Raw genomic sequence first — 18,855 nt, forward strand, 5'->3', positions numbered from 1 at the left:
AATATCACGCTACATTACTTTGTCTCCAGTCTGCTGAGAACAAAAAAAACTAGTGTTGCTTCTTTCTGTATTGCGTGGCTATCGTTCCACGAAACGAACGGGTGCGATTATAAGCGGGGGGGTCATGTGACTGCACGGCTCACCATGTTGGAGCAGGCGCTGGCGAACGTCATGAATTTGGGGTTGAACTGGAGGCACGTGATGGGCCCCGTGTGTTTGCCGTCCAGCACTGCCACCTTCATGCCGCTCTCGGCGTTCCATACGTGGATCTTGCCGTCCTCTGAGCCTGTGACACAAACCATTGCAAATTCCAGTGCCGCCAGAATTGAGACCTGAATTTAACAAATGTCCCTTTTGCCAATTTGCAACGATAAGTATGCAAATGGTAAAAATATGCGTTGACAAAATATAACTTTAATCGATACATTTATTACAATATATTTTATCTTTAGGATTTAAACTGCCTTTTCATCCACGAATTCACATTAGTTGTCTTGCAAGTGGAACCACAGTATCAGTTTGTGGCAGTAATTTGCCATTAAACTGGTTTACCAACTGCCAAATAGAGAAGACAAGGAAGGACAATAATAGGTACAGTTGTGTTTTGTCCTTGTGTTTTCTATGTTTGCAGGTGGGAAGCAAATGGTATTGTTGCGCGTTTTTTCTTCTTCAATTGAATGCTGGTAAAACAGTTTGTCTTACAAACAAAACGTTAAAAAAACAAATATAACATCCCAATATTTGTTTTTAAGAGGATTGAAATAGATTAACTGCATTTCCACATTGTATCTCAAAGTTTACCATATACCGACATTCTTTTTAAAATATTTTGAGGACTAAGTGGTTTAGAAAATAAATGGATGGATGGATGAATTAAACTCATTGTTCTTTTTTTTAATGTATTTCCATTTTGTTTATTGAATTAAACCTTCTTTTTTTTTTTTTAATACATTTAACAAATTGTTTAACTTTCAAGTTGGAAATCTTCTGAAATATTGCAATAAATTATATCTACAGATTTTTTTTTAAATACTAATTTAAAAACTTTACAATGAATGGTATCTACAGGATTTAAAACTGTATCTCAAAATGTTGCCATACATTATAGCTACAGGATTTCAACTTGTATTTCATTTGTGTTGTTTTTTTATAGTTTAAAAATGTTACAACACATCTGTCATATTGGTACTTTTGTTTCAAAATACAAATTCAAAATAAAATGTGGAAGATTTAAACTTGTTTTTAATGTTACAAAAATATTATCAGAAGGACTTAAAATTGTTTTGTTTTTCTATCTCCACGATTGAAACTTGCTTCTTCTTGTGTCAATGTTGCAGGATTGCGCAACTTACCGATGACGACGAACTGAGAGTCGGGTGTGAATGATGCCTCCAGTGTGACACCTTTGTTGTTGTTGTACCCCTGCAGGTACACAAACACAATAACACTTAGTGACACTGATCACTCTGCTCCAGTTCATCTTCACTGACTCAGAAGAACTCAACTTGACGTGTTCATTTCCATGCAAGTACTTTTCTATTTTTGTCATCGAGGTGACACAACTTTGTGTCGCTCCCTGATTCCGGTTTCGTGTGTGCGTGCTAGTGAAAGAGCAGTAGCACCAGGTATGAACAAGTGAAAAAATGTGTCAAATATTTTGCCGTAGTTTTAATGGACAACATCACAGAGTTGTTATGGAAATAAAGATGGTATGAAAGGATGGCAGCAAGAACACGAGGAAGGTAAGAAGGATGGAGGAAGGAACGGACTCGCCGCCACATTCAGTCTCTCCACAAAGTCAACACCCCCCCCCCCCCCCCCCACACACACACAAAGACAGACTCGGACTTGAAATTCTAACATTGTCCTTGAAACTTTAACTCTCATTTAAAAACACCAATTTGAAACGACAAATCCGTTGTGTGAAGCCAGCTTCAGGGACACCCGGACATGTTTACTGTGTATGGTCATGTTTCGCTGGCTAATGATCATGATCATTATATTGAACTGTTAAGCAGTGAGTCAGTAAAGACCAAAGTGCCGCTTTGACATCCTAACAGTGTTTTAGTCGTCTTAACACCCTTATCTTATCCTTGGCATTTCGGAACGCTCACCTTTGCTTGATACTATAACAACCCTTGCGGGGGGGGGGGGGGGGGTGGGATTCCCCTCAGAATTGAGTGATTCCATCATTTTCCAAACAAGTAACTGTTACTGACTACCACATTTTTATTGATTTCTTGTGGTGTTTCTTAAAGGCAAGAGTGAAAAGACTTTAGTTTTGTGTCATGTCTGTGATCTGCCCTGAAAGAACATCCTGTGAGACTGGTGATTCCATTATATTATGATTTTGGTTAATAAAGCAGCACTCGGTATGTTACAGACGTACTTCACTGTAAAGTACAACCACAATCGTAAACAAATGGAAATTGTTCAACAAATAGCTCTCTGACGACTTACTTTCATGGAATGTGCGCTATGTAACTTTAGCGCCGAATACGCTGCGAGTGGACATGTGCACCTCACCCCAAAAGAATGCAGCACGGCCCCTTTGAACGCGTCGAGGATGCGGAGGGCGCCGCCGTTGGTGGAGAGGAGGATGAGCTTGCCGTCGTTGCTGAACTTGAGTCCCGTCCACTCGCACGTCCTGTCGTACTGCAGCTTGAAGGTTGCGAAGGGACCCTGCGAGACGAGGGCAAGGATGAACCGGAAGCCGCTCGGCGCCGCCGCCGCTCGTCACATCGTCGTGCGCTCACCTTGTCGAACGACCGCAGGTCGTAAAGCTTCACCATTTCCGAATTGATGCCCGCTGCGAAAATGAGACCCTCGGGATCGAACGAGCACACCGGCTTCCCCTGGAGGTGCATGAGACCCTGCGCGTGACAACAGGTGGGTGAGAAGCTGCTTGAAAGAAGTGACTTTCTGCTGCTCCATCAAACGTGTTTAAACATTTGTGCTTTTGCTGTCTTTATGGGTGCACGCTTATTTCTCCCCACTTTGGCTAATTGTAGCCGCTAACTCTGGCCCAACAGTGCGGCAGCGTGAGCAGCGGCTGATCTGCATGAGACAGGACCAGCATGAAAAGTATAACACAAAGTCACAGAAATGTTACTGGGTACTAGAGCTGCCAGCCATTGAATATTTTTAGAATCAACTATTCTGATCATCTCATTGATCCATCTGCAAATTGGACAAAAATTGGTTTTAAGTTATTAAACAACAAAATGTGCATGTGAGGTGCAGGTATTATCTACTTGGGGTCGCTATCCTCACGTCACTCTAAAATATCTATGACTTTGCGTGCGTGTGGCTTTAAAACGTCAGCGAATGAGTGCAGAAATAGATATTATGAGCTCAAGTGGCTTAACTGGCTAACTGTTGGCATGTTTTCTACCTGGGTGTCAGTTGCAGCCCTAACAGCTCGTGTATGAATTTGCTTATTGCGTGTTTATTTTGTTACCATTTGTTTAATAAAGCGGTTGATTATAATACATTCTGACTCGTGAAGGTAGGTTACATTTAAATGAGCCAACATTGACAACTTGTGTTAGCGATTGTAGACGTGCGATTGTGGGACGTTTTAGTCCTGCTTTGCAGTAGATGCGTTGCATTTAATCCTTTTTTTAAGTGTTAAATAAACAGCAACTTTGGATATTCTCTGTGTTTTATGATCATCTTCCTGCTGGCCGCCTTATTTCCCACATTGCAGCGGAATAATTGGCTCTGCTAAGCATCGACGCAAAGATTTTACTTTTTGTAATCGAACGATTGAGTTTTTCGATCAACCCTTTCAGTCCTAAACAAACGGTTTTAAAATTGCATTAAAAAAACAACAACAAAGAAGCATAATACGTCTGGATTACCTGGCAATTAGGCGAGCGAAGATCCCACAGTCTTATGGTTTTATCCAGGGATCCAGAAATGAAGGTGTCATCCACAGGAGACATGGAAAGGGAGGTCACTCTGAATACAAAAGTCAAGTGGATTAATTCAATGTGACTGAAAGGGGGGGGGGGGGGGGGATACAAAAAAAAAGAAAGACAAGTACCCACCTTTTACTGTGCCCAGGAAAATAGCGGATGTATTTATTGTCATGAAGGGACAAGTATCTGATTGTATCTTCAGGGATGACACAGTGGAAAAACATTGGTCAGACAACGTGCATGACACATTTTAGGAACAAAATGAAACCCCCGCAGTGGAGATGAGTGCGCTCAGACATGGGCAAGGCAGTCATTTGTACAGTTAGCTCCAGTGTGGGGCACAATCTTAGACCCAAAAACTGTACAAACAACTACCTCAGACCAGAGCGAGCAGTCGTGTGGCCAGCATCCTAGAGATACACACACACACAAACACACACTACCATGCATGGTGAAGTATGACAAAATATACCACCTCAAATTGGGGCGCTTATTACTCATTAAGTGCTGAAACTAAAACCGATAAGTTTCTACCGGTTGAAATCAGTGGCCATTTTGAGACTTAACAAACCACGCAGAAATTAACACTAGAGGCAAACTGAACACACAAACTGAGAAAACATTTACTTTTACAGTGCAAACATGCATATAAATACCCTGTATTGGTCTTTATGCTACCTTATAATTTATTGTTTCTAACTAGAAACTAAGACAGATACTCTTATTTCAGTGGACGCAGGGCCCATTACTGCGTTTGATATAACGGAGAGGTACTAGCAACATTTCAAGATAACAAACAAACAAAAAGATACATACTAAACACATTTGGCTTCCAATAATAATAATAATATTTTTAAAAACTTACGTCAACATACCATCGATTTTGTTGCAACTGTAGACCACTGTGTTGGCTGCATGCGTGTACCTGATCAGATCCACGCCATACTTTTTACTGTTGAGAGTCCTCTTGGGTCTGGTAACACATTTTTGAAAGAATATAATTAGAATGCACGGAACATTTACCTGTAGTTTTCTTCTATAGAGAGCTTGTCGTCATTTAGGTGAGGGGAGAACTGGAGTCTGTTGACTTGGGGTGAGAGGGGCGGGGTAATAAACACCCTGGACTGGTCGCCAGCTAGCTGCAGGGCACGTTAGACAACCATTCACACCTATGGATATCCATCATCGATCACTTATGTTCAGGGTCACAGATGAGATCAAGACAGTCCTCCAAACATTGACTCATGAGTAGTTTAGAGCCTTTAATCTCAACTGACTGGCTCAGAGGGATTCAAACCCAGCGCCGCAGAATTGCGAGGCAGAAGTGCTAACCACTTACACCATGCTGCAAGGACGATAAATTTGTTTTTAAATCATGCGCTTTCATACAGTAACCACAAAAACGAGTGCGTCGTTTCTTGTTTATTAAAAATTCCAAACTTCGCCATTGCAACACAATTATACAGGCCGTGGAATGCTCACTAGAGTTAGCATGTCAGCTAACAAAACAGCTGAACGTGTGTGTTTGACAATCCCGACTTACTTCCCCTCTTGGCAGTCGTACAATACGAGCGAATCGTCGTCGCTGCTCGATATAATGGACTCTCCGTTGGAGCTGAAGTCGAAGCAGTTAATCTTGTCCTTGTTCTCCCGGAAAACCTTCGCCACCCTGAAGCTCCGCACCACATTGTCCGTCAGCTTCATGGCGGCCTCTCTCTGTCTCTGTGTCCCGAGGGAGCTTCCACAACTCTCTTTGCACACCTTCAAACTTGTTCTTAATATACCTCGCTTCTAAAATATACTAAGGTCCACGTAAGGGCGATAACCGTCGTTTTCGACAGAAATTAAAGCGCAATATTATTTCTTTCGGCGCAACCATTACTTGAAGCAACGCCCGCGTAACGTCGGTGTCACGCATGCGCGACTGGCGCCGAGCGACAGCCGGAAACCATGTGACGTTTGGCGTATCGCGAGATTGACCGACTCCCGGGATGACTTTCATAATGCATATACAATCTTGAACATATTCAGATAAACTAAACATATTGTAGTATGCCAAAACATTGCGGCTTTGCTGAGAATGAGATTTATCGCAACTGCTCAACAGGTATGATACGTTTTCTCGGCATTGGCGTGTCCAGCTCACTTCCTTTTTATCCACCAATCACACTCCACTCTCGCACTCAAGTCTCGCGTAGTGTTGCTACGAGCACAACTGCTTCTCCCAGGTACATAACAAATCTGTTTACGGTATATCTTAATCGCGATATACTCATATGTCATCATATAGATTCCACGTCATTGTTTTTTGCTACACTCTTATTTTCTTCTTTGCACTCTGCTGCTACTTTTATTCTGACGTCACGTTCCCAACCGTTGTCAGCCAATGGGAGAGCGAGCATTGCATTCTCTCAGCCAATAGAAGCGCGTTTTAACCTTAAAGGTTCTGTAGCGAGGGCCGTTTGAAATTAAACAGACGAATCTGGGCTCGTTTGGAACCATCCTTGTTGATATCTCAATTTATTTCATTATTTTGTAAATAGATGAGCGCTGATTGTGTTCGGGTTTCATAAAGCCTAAAGTGAAATAAATATTGTTTGAACCGCTGGCGTTCACCTTATGTCCTCTGCGGTGGAACAATTGGAACTAGCGAGGTTAGCCGTTGCCAGCGTCGAGCTTTTTGCTGGAGTGGTTCCTCAGCCTCGCCGTGTAATTTAATACACTTTGGTAAGTTTACACTTTAGCTTTAAAATCTTGCTTGTGAAAGGCATTCTTGTAAATGTCCAAGTGTGGGACAAAAATGTTTTTTATTTCAACCGTCCGCCAATATAAAGTCGATAGTGTCGCGCGATGTCGGGGTTCTTTCCAACAGAGACGTTGCAAACATTGAAAATAGACTATTGTTTCTCTCCTCTCCTCTATCAGACTATGGAGACCGCTGCCAGGCTCAAACTACACGAGCTAAGGGTTCAGAGGCCTGAAGCAAAGGTAAGTGGCATTGTCAAGCTAACATGGCCATAAACGACAGTTGAAATTAATATTAAGAGAACCGAGGGGCAGAGGTGGCCAAAGTAGTCACAATGTACTTATGTGGAAGGACAACAAATACTTGTTACGTGAACGGCTCTGATTGGTCAATCGCCGGAGTGATTCTTGGCCTGTCGTGGACGGCTTTTTTACAGTTGGTTCACCGTAAATAGGTTATTTTAGCGTGATGTGTATTCTTCTCAAGATGATGCAGAGAAGCATTGATAACTCAATGTACGTAAGTGCCCAATTCGAGTTAAAGAATTATTTACAATGTATGTATTTATGCTGAGCTAAACCGTAATAAAATGGTTACTCGGAAAGTAGTAATTGCTATTTCATGGTTGTCACTAAGTGACTACATTCACGCACTTCCAGTGCATTCGAATGAGCATCTCATGACTTGTCTTTTTGATTAGTCATTGTTTTCCTTTCATTCCAGCGAGCCGAGGATGGACCAATGCGTATCCCTGTGTCCTATCAGTCGCATACAGCTTCTAAACCTTTAGTAGCCCTGTCCCAGAAACCGCAACGCATTCTTTCAGTGTCCAATGGGCCTCAGCGCTTTATGCAGCCGTTAAGACCCAACAAGTCTGCACCTCACCTTCCCAGTGCCACCAATTCCGCTCAACCTGCCGATCAGAATGTCAAACCTGCTATCCAGCAAAACCAGCCCAGGATGAATGAGCCCAAAGTGAATCTGGGGGTGACGAAACCTGCTGTAGGAGCCACTAGACCAGCCACGGCCATATCTGCGAAACCTGCAACGAAATCTGAGATGCCACAGAGTATGGTCACGTAAAATGTATTAATTTTTAGGTGGTGTGCCTTTGCCAAAATACGCACTTTTGTTTTTATCAGACAAGCCGGCCAAGAAAGATTCTGCAGACTCATCATCATCAAAGTATGTCTTTCTGCATTAATATACAATTTTTTTTTATTTATTGTCGCTTGTTGAGACTTGTTTTGCCTCTGGGAAGGACCAAGAAGCGGTGGAGCCTGGACAGCTTTGAAATCGGCCGGCCGCTGGGAAAAGGAAAGTTCGGCAACGTCTACCTCGCCAGAGAGCGCGAGACCAAATTCATCCTGGCTCTCAAGGTGCTCTTCAAAAAGCAGCTGGAGAAGGCGGGCGTGGAGCACCAACTGAGGAGAGAAGTGGAGATCCAGTCTCACCTCCGGTAAAAAAATAAAAATAAATACAATTAACAAGCACGTGCATATGTGGTCCGCGTGTTCAAAGAGATCAACGTGTATACAACGCTGAGATTGAGAAAAGGGTGACAAACAGCTTGCGCTTGCGACCGTTATGCTCGCGGTCTCAAGTCCCGCTACTGCATGTGGTTCTGGGACGTATCCCTCGTTCTACACGGAGGCTCACTGGAAGTATTCCAAATGCTTCTCTGCAGGCACCCCAACATCCTGCGCCTTTACGGCTATTTCCACGACGAGTCCCGTGTGTACCTCATCCTCGAGTACGCCCCCAAGGGTGAGCTCTTCGGTGAGCTGCAGCGCTGTGGATTATTCACCGAAGATCGCAGTGCCACAGTAAGTTTAAAAAATATATATATTTATTTATTGGGGGTGGCGTCCAAGGAGTCCTCCATCTCACGCTGGCGAACATGACCGTGCCACTCTAGTACATCATGGAGCTGGCGGACGCCCTGGACTACTGCCACTCGAGGAAGGTGATCCACAGAGACATTAAGCCCGAGAACCTCCTGCTGGGCGCCAACGGGGAGCTGAAGATCGCCGACTTCGGTTGGTCCGTTCACACGCCCTCGTCCAGGTATCCTGGCTTTCTTTATGACCTTTAAGGGTGGGCGTGTGCCCTCTTGTGGCCCTTTTACGATCAGGAACGAATGGCATGCATCTCTTACGACTTTTTACATTTTTTAAAGTGAGCCGTATTTGTCAACCCTCTCATGTGCTCATTCAGTTACAGTATATGTCAGTAAATTATGTGTATGTTTATAGGGTTTAATTTTATTTTCCACACAACCAAAAATCTGTGTGTTTAAAGAAATAGTATAACATAAATCAAACAAATTAACATTCATGTGATGAGAATTTATGTCTTTATTTGGGCACAACTGACAGTATTTATTCTTTTTTTTTTTCTTTTTTTTTTTGGGGCATATGTAGAATTTTGACAGAATAAATAACTAATAATAATTAAATAACTCATCTTTATATAAGCCTTTTACAGCAGCTGTAATAAACTTCATGTAGTCCTTGAAAAGTTGTATAAACCACATACTTTGATTGGAACATTTTCTGGCCACTGGATATTTTTCATTTGATTTATTTAAAATTCAATTTATTGTGTGATAAATTCATTTGATCAACACATGGGGGAAAAAAATTAAAAATTGCCGTTAATGAATGTCATGCAATTTTTAGGAAAATCTTATGGTGGGATATATGGGGCTTTTTATTATTATTATCTTTATTGGTTTCACTGAAATATTATGGGGTATCAGTGACTACCCAAGAGTTTAGTACTGTACTCTTGCTGGTATCTGTCTGGGGGGAAAAAAGTGGTATTGAACATCCCTAATGTGAAGGCGCCATATGACTGATTAAAGCCCCTCCCCCCTGTGTAGGAGGTCGACTTTGTGCGGAACACTGGATTATTTGCCCCCTGAAATGATCGAAGGAAAGACCCACGACGAGAAGGTGGACCTGTGGAGTCTCGGCGTGCTTTGCTACGAGTTCCTGCTCGGGAAACCACCTTTTGAAACCAAATCTCACGAGGATACATACCGCAGGATATCCAGGGTGAGGCATCAAGTCTGTCGGGGCCTGATGGATGTTTACTCATTTATTTATTTATTTTCCAATCCTTTTTTCCTGGTGCAGGTGGAGTACTCGTACCCGGTGCAGTCCAACGTCAGCACCCTGGCTAAAGATTTGATTTCTCGCCTGTTGAAGCACAACCCTGTGCACAGACTGCCCATTAAAGGGGTTCTTGCTCATCCGTGGGTGGTCCAAACCTCCACCAAGAAACCCAGCACCCGCAGCGCAGAAGAACCCAGCCAGTGATAAAAGTCATTTTCATGCTGATGTTCTTGTGCACAGGCAACTTGAGCCATGCTTTTCTTCCGGTTTCTCTTCTTGTAAATGTTTCACTCTTTTTATTCTAATAACTAAGAATTTTATTTACTTTCCAGATGTTGTTACTTGAAATGAAAAATTGGATCCTGCACTTTCTTTCCCCTCAGCATCCTCTTGAATTTTTGCTGAGGGTGCTGTTCCGTTTTTGGACAGCAGGGGCCGTCAGTGCATCACTATCGCTAATACGCGTGAGCATTTCTTCCATTGACTTTGCCAGAATTCCCTTTTATGCTCCAATAAAGTGTTGACACCACTCTCTATATGTATTTCCCATATTTTGCTTAACATTTGAAAATGTTGAAAATGTTTATATCGGTACACGTCAACGGTCGCCGTATTCACTTCGCATGCGCAGTAAAAAAATATTTCATATTTTATGTAGAACGTTTGACTTCCAGTAATTAATATAAACGCACGTTTATTATTACAATACTTGCATTATTCGAACAGCTTATGTACCCTTTCTCCCACGTTTTTTTTTTCATTCTTCACGTATGCAGACGCTGCTGCACTCAACACGTCGCGCATGAACAGATTCGAGCAGAAGGTCTCTTGCATATGCTTGGAGCGCAAAACCTGCTACTTTATTTTATTTTATTTTTGCGCACGCGTTGGAGGCCACGGCCTAGTGGAGAACAGGTGTTTACAGAATTATGTTCTTTGTGATTCCCCCAGTAGTTGGAGAGGATGCAGTCGTTTCGCCCACCTCCTATTAAAAAAAAAAAAAAAAAAACTACTCAGGGTTCATGAATGGATTACATAAATCTGCCTCTCCGAACACACACAGTGGGGTCAGGTCGTTTGGGCAATTTCCAAGCCCTAAGCATCATTTTCTGATGTAGGAGGCCAAGGCCAAGTGGAGAACAGGCGTTCACTAAATTGTGTGATCTTTGAGTGCCTCCGCCCCAAAAAAATAAAATAACAAGCAAGTGAAACGGAGTGAAAATAGTAGGCCTTACGTTCATTATTATTATTATTATTATTTTTATTCATCCTTTGTGACCTCTTTCACATCACAATGCAACTGTTTTTTTTAGGTACATTTTCTGGGAGGCGAAGGCCAAACCAAGATTAGGTGTTCACTAAATGACATGCATTTTTTTTTTTAAGATGAGTGTCGTTTTGACCGCTTTCTCCTTTCGGTCCATATAAAGCCAAGGGGAAATAGATTCACTTAATTATGTGGATTGTGTTTTTAAAATTGTCTGATTTATGCCTAACACCCGCCCACCCACAAATAATTAAATTTACATTTCAAAAAAGAAAGAATGCAACTGCTTTTTACATCATTTTCTGTTCTTTATTACTGAGAAAAAAAATACATGTTCTGACCGTTTTAGTGTTACATAAGACCACACATGATTTTTTACAATATAATTTCACTTCTTTTAATCTGTTATTCTTTAATATTAATTTCCACGATATATGATAACGACTTTGAGATATACATTCCATCTGTTTTGAAACCACAATAATAATAACACACTACACGTACGTTTTGTTGTTTTTTCTTTTTTGAAATAACATTTCCACAGGACCCCATTTGATTGCACAGAATGAAAAATGTCCGTATGCACGTTTTCCTCTCTTTCTCTCTCTCTCTCTCCCTTTTTTTCAATTAAGATTTTTCATACACCTAATTAATCGTTTCATGTGATAACAGGCCACGTGTTTGGAATGTGATGACAAACTGCATTTGTATGTGCAGAGGGAGGCTTTGTTGAGAGCTGCCAATCAGCTACAAAGTAAAAGTGCTAAATTAGCCAATCTATGATTTGTTTATTATTTAAATATCCCCTTCCATGTTGTATTTCGTGTGTGTGTGTTTGTGTGTGTGTGTGTGTGAGTGCGCTAAATATCATACATTCAATGCATAGTTTGAATAGCTGCTTATAAGGTCCAATCTGTATTTTATTGACTAAAGATGTTACAACTCTGGAGGGGGGAGGGGGGCGGGGGTAGCCGGGACATCACTGAAGCTTTTTTGGTATTTTGACTATTTTTAATTTTCTACAAATAAATGCTCCAAATGACGATATTTGGTATTTGGGAGTTATGCTGTCACAAAAGGGAGAAAACAAAGGCCCATATAGAGAAACTGATCATTTTTGCACGTGGTCTCTTTTGTTTTCCAGAGCTGTATGTTTCTGCTGGTTATTGCGTTGTGTTTGAACCTTTTTGTCTGTGGATGATTCATTTTATTGCATCTTGCATCAAAGAAATGATTTAATAGCGTCAGTCCAGCAGATTAAGGGGAAGGAGATGAACTATTGTGTTTGTTTTTCATGGGCGTGGACTGCAGACGCTTTTGCGCATGAACAGAAGCGACAAAATGGGAGGGCCGGATGTAGGCTATTATTTTACATTTGCAGCATCTTGCGTCAAAGAAACGAATATTTGCGTCAGTCGAGCTGACTGAGGGGAAACCGTTTTGGCGGGGTTCTTGGATTTACATAGCCAATTTATTAGGCACACCCGCATCAGACTATTGTGATTAACGCAAGGCCTCGTGACGGGAGGGCATATAGCGGCGTGGTTGCGCAAGACTGGATGGTTGCGAGCGTGCGCGTTTACGCATGAACTGAAGCGAGAAAAGGAGGAGGAGGAGGAGGAGGAGCAGGAGGAGGAGGCGGGCCGGAGGGCGCGTTCGCCTCGGAGTCTACTCCTCTACGTTGTACTTGAAGGCCTCCACGAGCCCCTCCATGGAGTGGATGAAGCCGGAGATGCTGCATATACCGCCGATGACGAAGATGGCCACGTCGAAGAAGACCTGGTGCCACTGCAGCTTCCTCCACAGCAGCTTGAGGTGAAAGAGGCTGGGCAGCAGGAAGCAGAGCCCGGCGCCCGTCAGGCTGCCCGTCAGGCCCATGAGCAGCGCGAAGTGCGGCACGTAGATGGCCATGAGCAGCGTGAAGACCACCAGGCCGCAGCGCAGGCTCAGCCCCCACGACTTGAGGCGTCCGTCGCCCCCGTAGCAGTCCGGGAAGACGGCGCGGTCGCCCTCCTGAAAGAAGCTCTTCTCCAGCACCTCCACGGCGGCGAAGAAGGGCAGCGGGTAGGAGAGCAGCGCCTTGGCCACCAGGAAGAGGTTGACCACGGCGCGGATGCCCTGCGGCAGGTTGTCCGTGATCACCTCCTCGGTGGTGTCGGCCCACGTCAGGTAGGCCACCAGGGCGAAGAGGCCCTTGAGGATGCAGGCGGCGATGTGCGTCCAGTTCATCATGCAGTGGAACTCGCTGGGCTTCTGCATGTTGCCCTCCAGCGACGGCAGGAAGATCTGCGACGTGTAGCTGAACACGATGATGCCGATGGAGATGGGGAACTTCTTGACGTCGATGTAGAACTTGACCTTGTCCCACGCCCACTCCCGCGCCCGCGACAAGCAGTAGGCGATCACCAGCACGTTGATGACGAAGTGCGCCAGCGTGCACAGCAGGCTGAACTTGGACACGGCCTTCAGGTTCTTGAGGAAGGCGCACGGCAGCAGCGCCGCCGTGGCGATGATGGCCCATGACTTCTGCGAGATGGGCATGTTGGGGAAGCTGTTGTACATCAGGTTGCCGCTCACCACCACGTACAGGATGCACGTCATCACCAGCTCGATGATCTGCGCCACGTTGACCACGTGGCCGCCCAGCGACGGGAACCGCGGCGCGCAGCACGCGTTGGCGATGTCCACGTAGGAGTCGCGCACGCGCACCAGCCGCCCGTCCTCGTCCTCCTCGTACAGGCACGAGATCAGGATCTTGCCCGTGTAGCAGCACACCACGGCGGCGAAGATGATCAGGAAGAGGCCCAGGTAGCCCCCGTGCAGGATGGCGTAGGGCAGGCCCAAGACGAACATCCCCTGAGGCGAACACAGGCGAGGTGATTTGGGGGCATTTCGGGTCAGCACATTACCTCCGCCAAGTCAGCTACACGAGATTCAAATCAAGCATATGACTAATTTGATCCAAACGGGACATCGAATGGCTGATCCGGATCCAATAACGTTTGCGTAAATATTTGGCACCAATTTAAAACAGTGTCAGAATCCGTCTTAAATGAAATTATATCCGCATTGGATCCAGATTGCACAACAGTGGATCTAAAAAGTATACACACCAATTCAAATGCCAGTGATCTAAAAATACAATTTTCCACCATTAATGTGACTTATGACTTGCCCATTTATTTATTTTTTTAGAAAGGAAGTAAAACCAACTGGTTGCACAAGTGTGCACACCCTCTTCTAATTGGCGATGTGGATGTGTTCAGAATTAACAAATCACATTCAAACCCAAGTTAAATGGGACTCTGCACACACATTAAAGTGCCTCTGATTAACCCCAGTTAAAGTTCAGATGTTCTAGTAGGCTTTTCCTGAATTTTTTGTCATCATGTAGCACAAGAGATGGGCATGCAGGACAGATGCCTTAATTGTCTTACAACGAAAAATAAACGTGAAATCTCCTGAACATCATGGACCAATAAAACCAGTGTTGAACTTTTTGCCCATGGGTCCAAAAGGTACGTTTGACGCAAACACAATTAAAATAATTCCATACGGTAGCATCATGCTTTGGGGCCGTTTGCTTCTGCTGTAGTTGGGGCCTCAGTCCAGGTGGAGTGAATTATGAACAGTTCCAAGTAAAAAACGAAACAAAAACAAAACCTTACGTTTGCTAGAAAGGACCAAAAAAAAACACCAGGAAAGCCTACTAAAACATCTGAATTCCATTTGGGGTTAATCACATGTGTGCTGACTCCCACGTGACACAAGTTTGAATTCGGTTGGTTATAGCGCTCGGACTAGCACCAAACACCCGCGTTATATTCGTAGTGACATTAGCGGATGACCAAATCTACTCGAATGGGTGAAAAACATGTCATAGTCTAATCAAAGAAAGGATATTTAAAATCCATCTCTGTTGCTACGAGCCTCATCCGAGCTAGCACTAAGCTAGTTTATCTCTCAGGTCCGACCTCCCAAGTTTGCAAACTCACTTTCATTTTGTTTCTACTACGTCGTTAGCTGATCAACAGCGAGGCGTTAGCCGGCCAAACATTGCCATAACTACTTCCGGTTGTCCACTCGAATGAACCGTATGCGCACTCCCCATACGGGACGTGCGATCCAAACATTCCTCTGTGACTGCAAAATGCTATGATGCGTTCTGAGTCGAATAGAACATTTCTGATTCTGTGTTCGTTTTCAACGGCCAATTCACTACTCTATTTGAATCGCCACCGATTTCAGATCGAGCTGGTTAATTCTAACCAAAGCCGTATCAGCAGCTAGGAGGGTGTGCACACTTCTGCAACTGGTGAAAAAAAGTTTTGAACTTGTTATGTATATCCACTGTAACATGTAAAATACCATTTTACTACCATTTCACATGTGGAGACATTTTTTATCTCTGTCAAATCTGAGTTCATGTCAACAAAATCGATGTCCATAAACCAGGATTCATGTGGTTCGAGTCCAGATCAAATGATTTTGAATGTCATGAATTTGTGACTTCTCATAGCGTTATTTCAGCAAAATGTAAGTGTTATTGTATGGATCTGATTCTGTCTGGTTACACACCAGACGGAAATTGTTGTTTCCTATATGGCGTCTCGCTTAACCATGTCATTTATTCATGGTTAGACATTTCTGTCAAATTGCAGCCAATTTGAACAACTCCTAATGTGTATGAAGGGTTGCTCGTAAGATGTGACGTTGAACCTGTTTTGATCCAGAACTGGACTCCATTGAAAATTTGGGACTCATTTAATTTAAAGTCACTCTAACCATGACCTATTACCCTCATTTGATCTTTATGCAGGGCTAAAAGCGGCCAAATCAAACTGATCAGGTTCCAATCCAGATTTAGCATCTGGCACCAATTCATTAAGTATGTATTATTTGAAAACGGACCAATCTCATGAATTTAACATCCTCAGAAATCCATGCCCAGTTCATACAAAAAGTCACCTTAACGTCAAATCGAATCTAATCCAGATTGGATCCGGATTTGATCACTTTTAAAAAAGCCCAATTGCTCACACCCATGTATGCAAAGGTCAGTTGTTGCCATGCTAAAACCATTTTCATCCGGATATGATTCAGATTTGGCATTTGGAGCCAAATAATCAGGTATGTATTTCAAATGTGCAAATATTTAACCTGCTCAGACATTTAGCCAATTTGAACAAAAAGAGTTTGACAAGGTACTATGAAATTGAGTTCATTTCCAGATCTGATCCAGATTGAACATTTGGAAGAAATGTCAATTAAAAAACGGAAAATCACCTTTGTCCTATTGCTTGTATCTCTAGTCTGATTTATATGCAGTCCGTTTTTAATGTGTCCCATTACCCACATTTCTGATCAAAAATGTTTGCAAGGTCATCTGCTGCTATAACAAACCCAAATTCATCCAGAGCACATCTGGATGACATATTTGGCCCCAATTTGTCATATGTGACAAATCCTGTGCATTTAACATCAGACATTTTCTTCAGACAAAAGGCTCTCAGACACTTTCCTATCAGATCGAGTTGATATACCAGATTTGATCCAGATTGCACATGATGTAAATCGGTCAGATCAGATTGTCATATCTTCTTCCGAGTGGTTTATAGCAGTCACTTGTGGTTATCCCACCGTGGCGAAGGGTTACATTCTCTTGTGTTCCTGTAATACTAACTGACGTTCTACCCCCCCCCCCCCCACCCTCCATCTTCCTCCGCCTTCCCGTTTGACGTCACGTGGGTTTTCCACTTGGCTTTGAGCTCGTCCGTCTTCCCTCCCGCCTCCAACGTCACCACGAGTTGAAGGAGACACTTTGTGACGTCAAATACCTCGATAAGGGCCGCCGTTTTTTTCTCTTGTCGCAGAGCCTGCGAGCGAGGCGTGCTCCCGAGGGGTCGACTTGCTTCGTTCACGCCCACTTTTTTTTTTTCTTTCTCCCCACTGGGCGCTTGGGTGCGCCACGGACGCGCGTAATTGCGCATTGAACGCATTCGAATAAGATGAAATGCATTGTATACACGCAAGAAAGATGATGAATTATATTATACTTTGTTTACAAAAGGGTTCGAGACAATATAAAGTGCGTGTTCGTGGAGAATGTGTCATTACATCACATCTCCGTTGCGCCTCATTCTAATAATAATGAGACGAGCTGCAATCGGACCGATTTGCTTCCAACTTAATGAGGTGCGCGCTCGTACCTGGATAGCGTTGGTGACGTTCCATCCCGCCTCCCAAGCCGTGATCTTGGGCTTGTCCTCGGACAGTTCGTTGTTCGAACCCCCGTCCTTAGAGGAGGAGCGCGACGGCCCGGTGCCGTCCCGCTGGTAGTGGCTGTCGCCATCCAGGCCAGCGTCGCCGCCTCCTCCGCCTCCTCCCGCCGCCGCCGCTTTATCGTCGGCGGCCAGGATGTCCATCTGCATGCCCTGTCGGTGGTCGTAGTCCAGGTCGTCGCAGGCGGCGAAGCCCAGCCCCTCCTCGTCGGTGGCGGCCTGGAAGCCCATCCTGGCGAACATGCCGCTGACTTTGGCTTGGGATTTGTTGCTGACGGTCGTGGCCGCGTTGGAGAGTTTATTGGACAGTTTGCTCCGAATTAACGTCGCCATGTTTGCGCTAATTTCCTCCTCTCCTTATCCGATATAAAAAAAAAACGAGAGGCTACTTTGGGTGGCGGCGTCCGCTTCGTTGCATCCACAAGACACGAGAGTGGGTGGGTGAGGAGGGGAGGGGGGGAAGCACTAGTTCTAATTAAGACACCGACGGGTTTTTTCTCCTTTTTTTTAGTTGCTATCTCCACTTCTTCCTCAGTGTGCTTCTCCTCAGGTTCATTTCACCTTCAGACGTCGCTGCTCCGCTTCTGCATCCTGCCTCCCCTTCCTCTCCTTCCCTTCTCCTGTCCTCTCCTCTTGATGCTCGACGCCTCCTCGCTGTCTTTTTGGCTCCAGACGCCGTGCGTAAAAGCTTTACGCACGCACCGACCCCCCAAAAAGTGTCTTTGTAAGTAAGGCCTTTATGATATCCTTTTTTTTTGCGCGTGGGGTGGGTGAAAGGTGCGTTCAGGTGCCTTCACTGATGCCAATGCGGTACCGTGGCGCTCAGGGGGGGGGTGGTGGGCTTGAGTGCCCCCCCCCTTCTCTTCTCCATCCCCTCCCTCCTTTTTTAGTAGATAGAGCCCCGCACCAGGAGAACACGGGAGAGATTTGCTGCATTTCTAGGGGAGGTGCTTGCGGTACCCCTCACCACCCTACACCCGCCCTCACCCCGCTCACCCACTCCCTCCTCACCCCCTCCCGGAGCCACGATCTATAATACTTCAGCCCGACGTCCAATGACATTCCGGCGGCCTCCGATCTCGCCCAAGTTTACGCATATAAAAGGAGGCTGAGATTTGTGCCAAAAGCCAACCTGATTTGGATCACAGCTAAATGTAGGATTTCTTTACGTTTTTCCTGTCTTAAAAAATATGACATAAATTTAACATTTTGCATCTTTTTAATTATAATTTGGGCTGGAGCAGGGGAAAAAAAAATTTTTAGTTAGTAAACTAGATTTTTGTAGTCATCTTAAAATGGACTATTCTTCGTCCTATTTGATGTTGTTCAAAAATTCTGGTCCATTTCATTTTATTTATTTATTTTTAGAAGAAACGTGTCATTTATTCGTTCATCCATTCATCCATCGAGGGATTATCTGCGTGTGTGCGTGCGCGCGTGTGTGCCATTGTGAGGAATGGCGCCCGTTCAAGAAAAAGGAGATTTTATTAATGGGGGGGAAATGCTGCGTTTTTTTTTT

The 18,855-nt window shown here is 44.2% G+C and overlaps 4 protein-coding genes across 9 annotated transcripts in view; 2 read left to right on the forward strand and 2 right to left on the reverse strand.

The window, feature by feature from the left end:
* Positions 1-2,143, forward strand: part of LOC147167466 (uncharacterized) — a 21,565-nt gene extending 19,422 nt beyond the window's left edge. For all 6 annotated transcript variants that reach the window (XR_015096341.1, XR_015096343.1, XR_015096342.1 and 3 more), the window contains one exon: positions 1,338-2,143. Coding sequence is in view for 1 of the 6 variants with exons in the window: in XM_086087679.1 (XP_085943805.1) it covers positions 1,338-1,369 (32 nt within the window). In the remaining 5 variants the exon portion in view is untranslated. The remainder of the gene's footprint in view (positions 1-1,337) is intronic.
* wdr82 (WD repeat domain 82) overlaps positions 1-5,867 on the reverse strand; it is a 6,144-nt gene extending 277 nt beyond the window's left edge. Inside the window, exons 1-8 of the mRNA XM_086087676.1 lie at positions 5,467-5,867; positions 4,799-4,896; positions 4,053-4,119; positions 3,864-3,963; positions 2,757-2,873; positions 2,527-2,682; positions 1,353-1,422; positions 144-286 (exon numbers count right to left, since the gene is read on the reverse strand). Of these exons, the coding sequence (XP_085943802.1) occupies positions 144-286; positions 1,353-1,422; positions 2,527-2,682; positions 2,757-2,873; positions 3,864-3,963; positions 4,053-4,119; positions 4,799-4,896; positions 5,467-5,627 (912 nt within the window). The 5' untranslated portion in view covers positions 5,628-5,867. The remainder of the gene's footprint in view (positions 1-143; positions 287-1,352; positions 1,423-2,526; positions 2,683-2,756; positions 2,874-3,863; positions 3,964-4,052; positions 4,120-4,798; positions 4,897-5,466) is intronic.
* Positions 5,868-6,331: 464 nt separating this feature from the next.
* On the forward strand, positions 6,332-10,324 carry aurka (aurora kinase A). Its single transcript, XM_086087673.1, has 9 exons — positions 6,332-6,650; positions 6,849-6,911; positions 7,393-7,738; positions 7,812-7,854; positions 7,931-8,128; positions 8,357-8,495; positions 8,588-8,736; positions 9,554-9,728; positions 9,810-10,324. The coding sequence occupies exons 2-9, from the start codon at positions 6,852-6,854 to the stop codon at positions 9,990-9,992; spliced, it is 1,293 nt and encodes a 430-aa protein (XP_085943799.1). The 5' UTR covers positions 6,332-6,650; positions 6,849-6,851; the 3' UTR covers positions 9,993-10,324.
* Positions 10,325-11,330: 1,006 nt separating this feature from the next.
* Positions 11,331-18,216, reverse strand: slc32a1 (solute carrier family 32 member 1). Its single transcript, XM_086087757.1, has 2 exons — positions 17,265-18,216; positions 11,331-13,911 (listed from the first exon to the last, which is right to left on the reverse strand). Exons 1-2 carry the CDS (start codon positions 17,667-17,669, stop codon positions 12,724-12,726), a joined length of 1,593 nt encoding a protein of 530 aa, XP_085943883.1. The 5' UTR covers positions 17,670-18,216; the 3' UTR covers positions 11,331-12,723.
* Positions 18,217-18,855: the final 639 nt, after the last annotated feature.

This window comes from Leptonotus elevatus, chromosome 10 (assembly GCF_054856555.1).
Source record: "Leptonotus elevatus isolate MCC_2025b chromosome 10, RoL_Lele_1.0, whole genome shotgun sequence".
In the NCBI taxonomy this organism is placed as follows: Eukaryota; Metazoa; Chordata; class Actinopteri; order Syngnathiformes; family Syngnathidae; genus Leptonotus; species Leptonotus elevatus.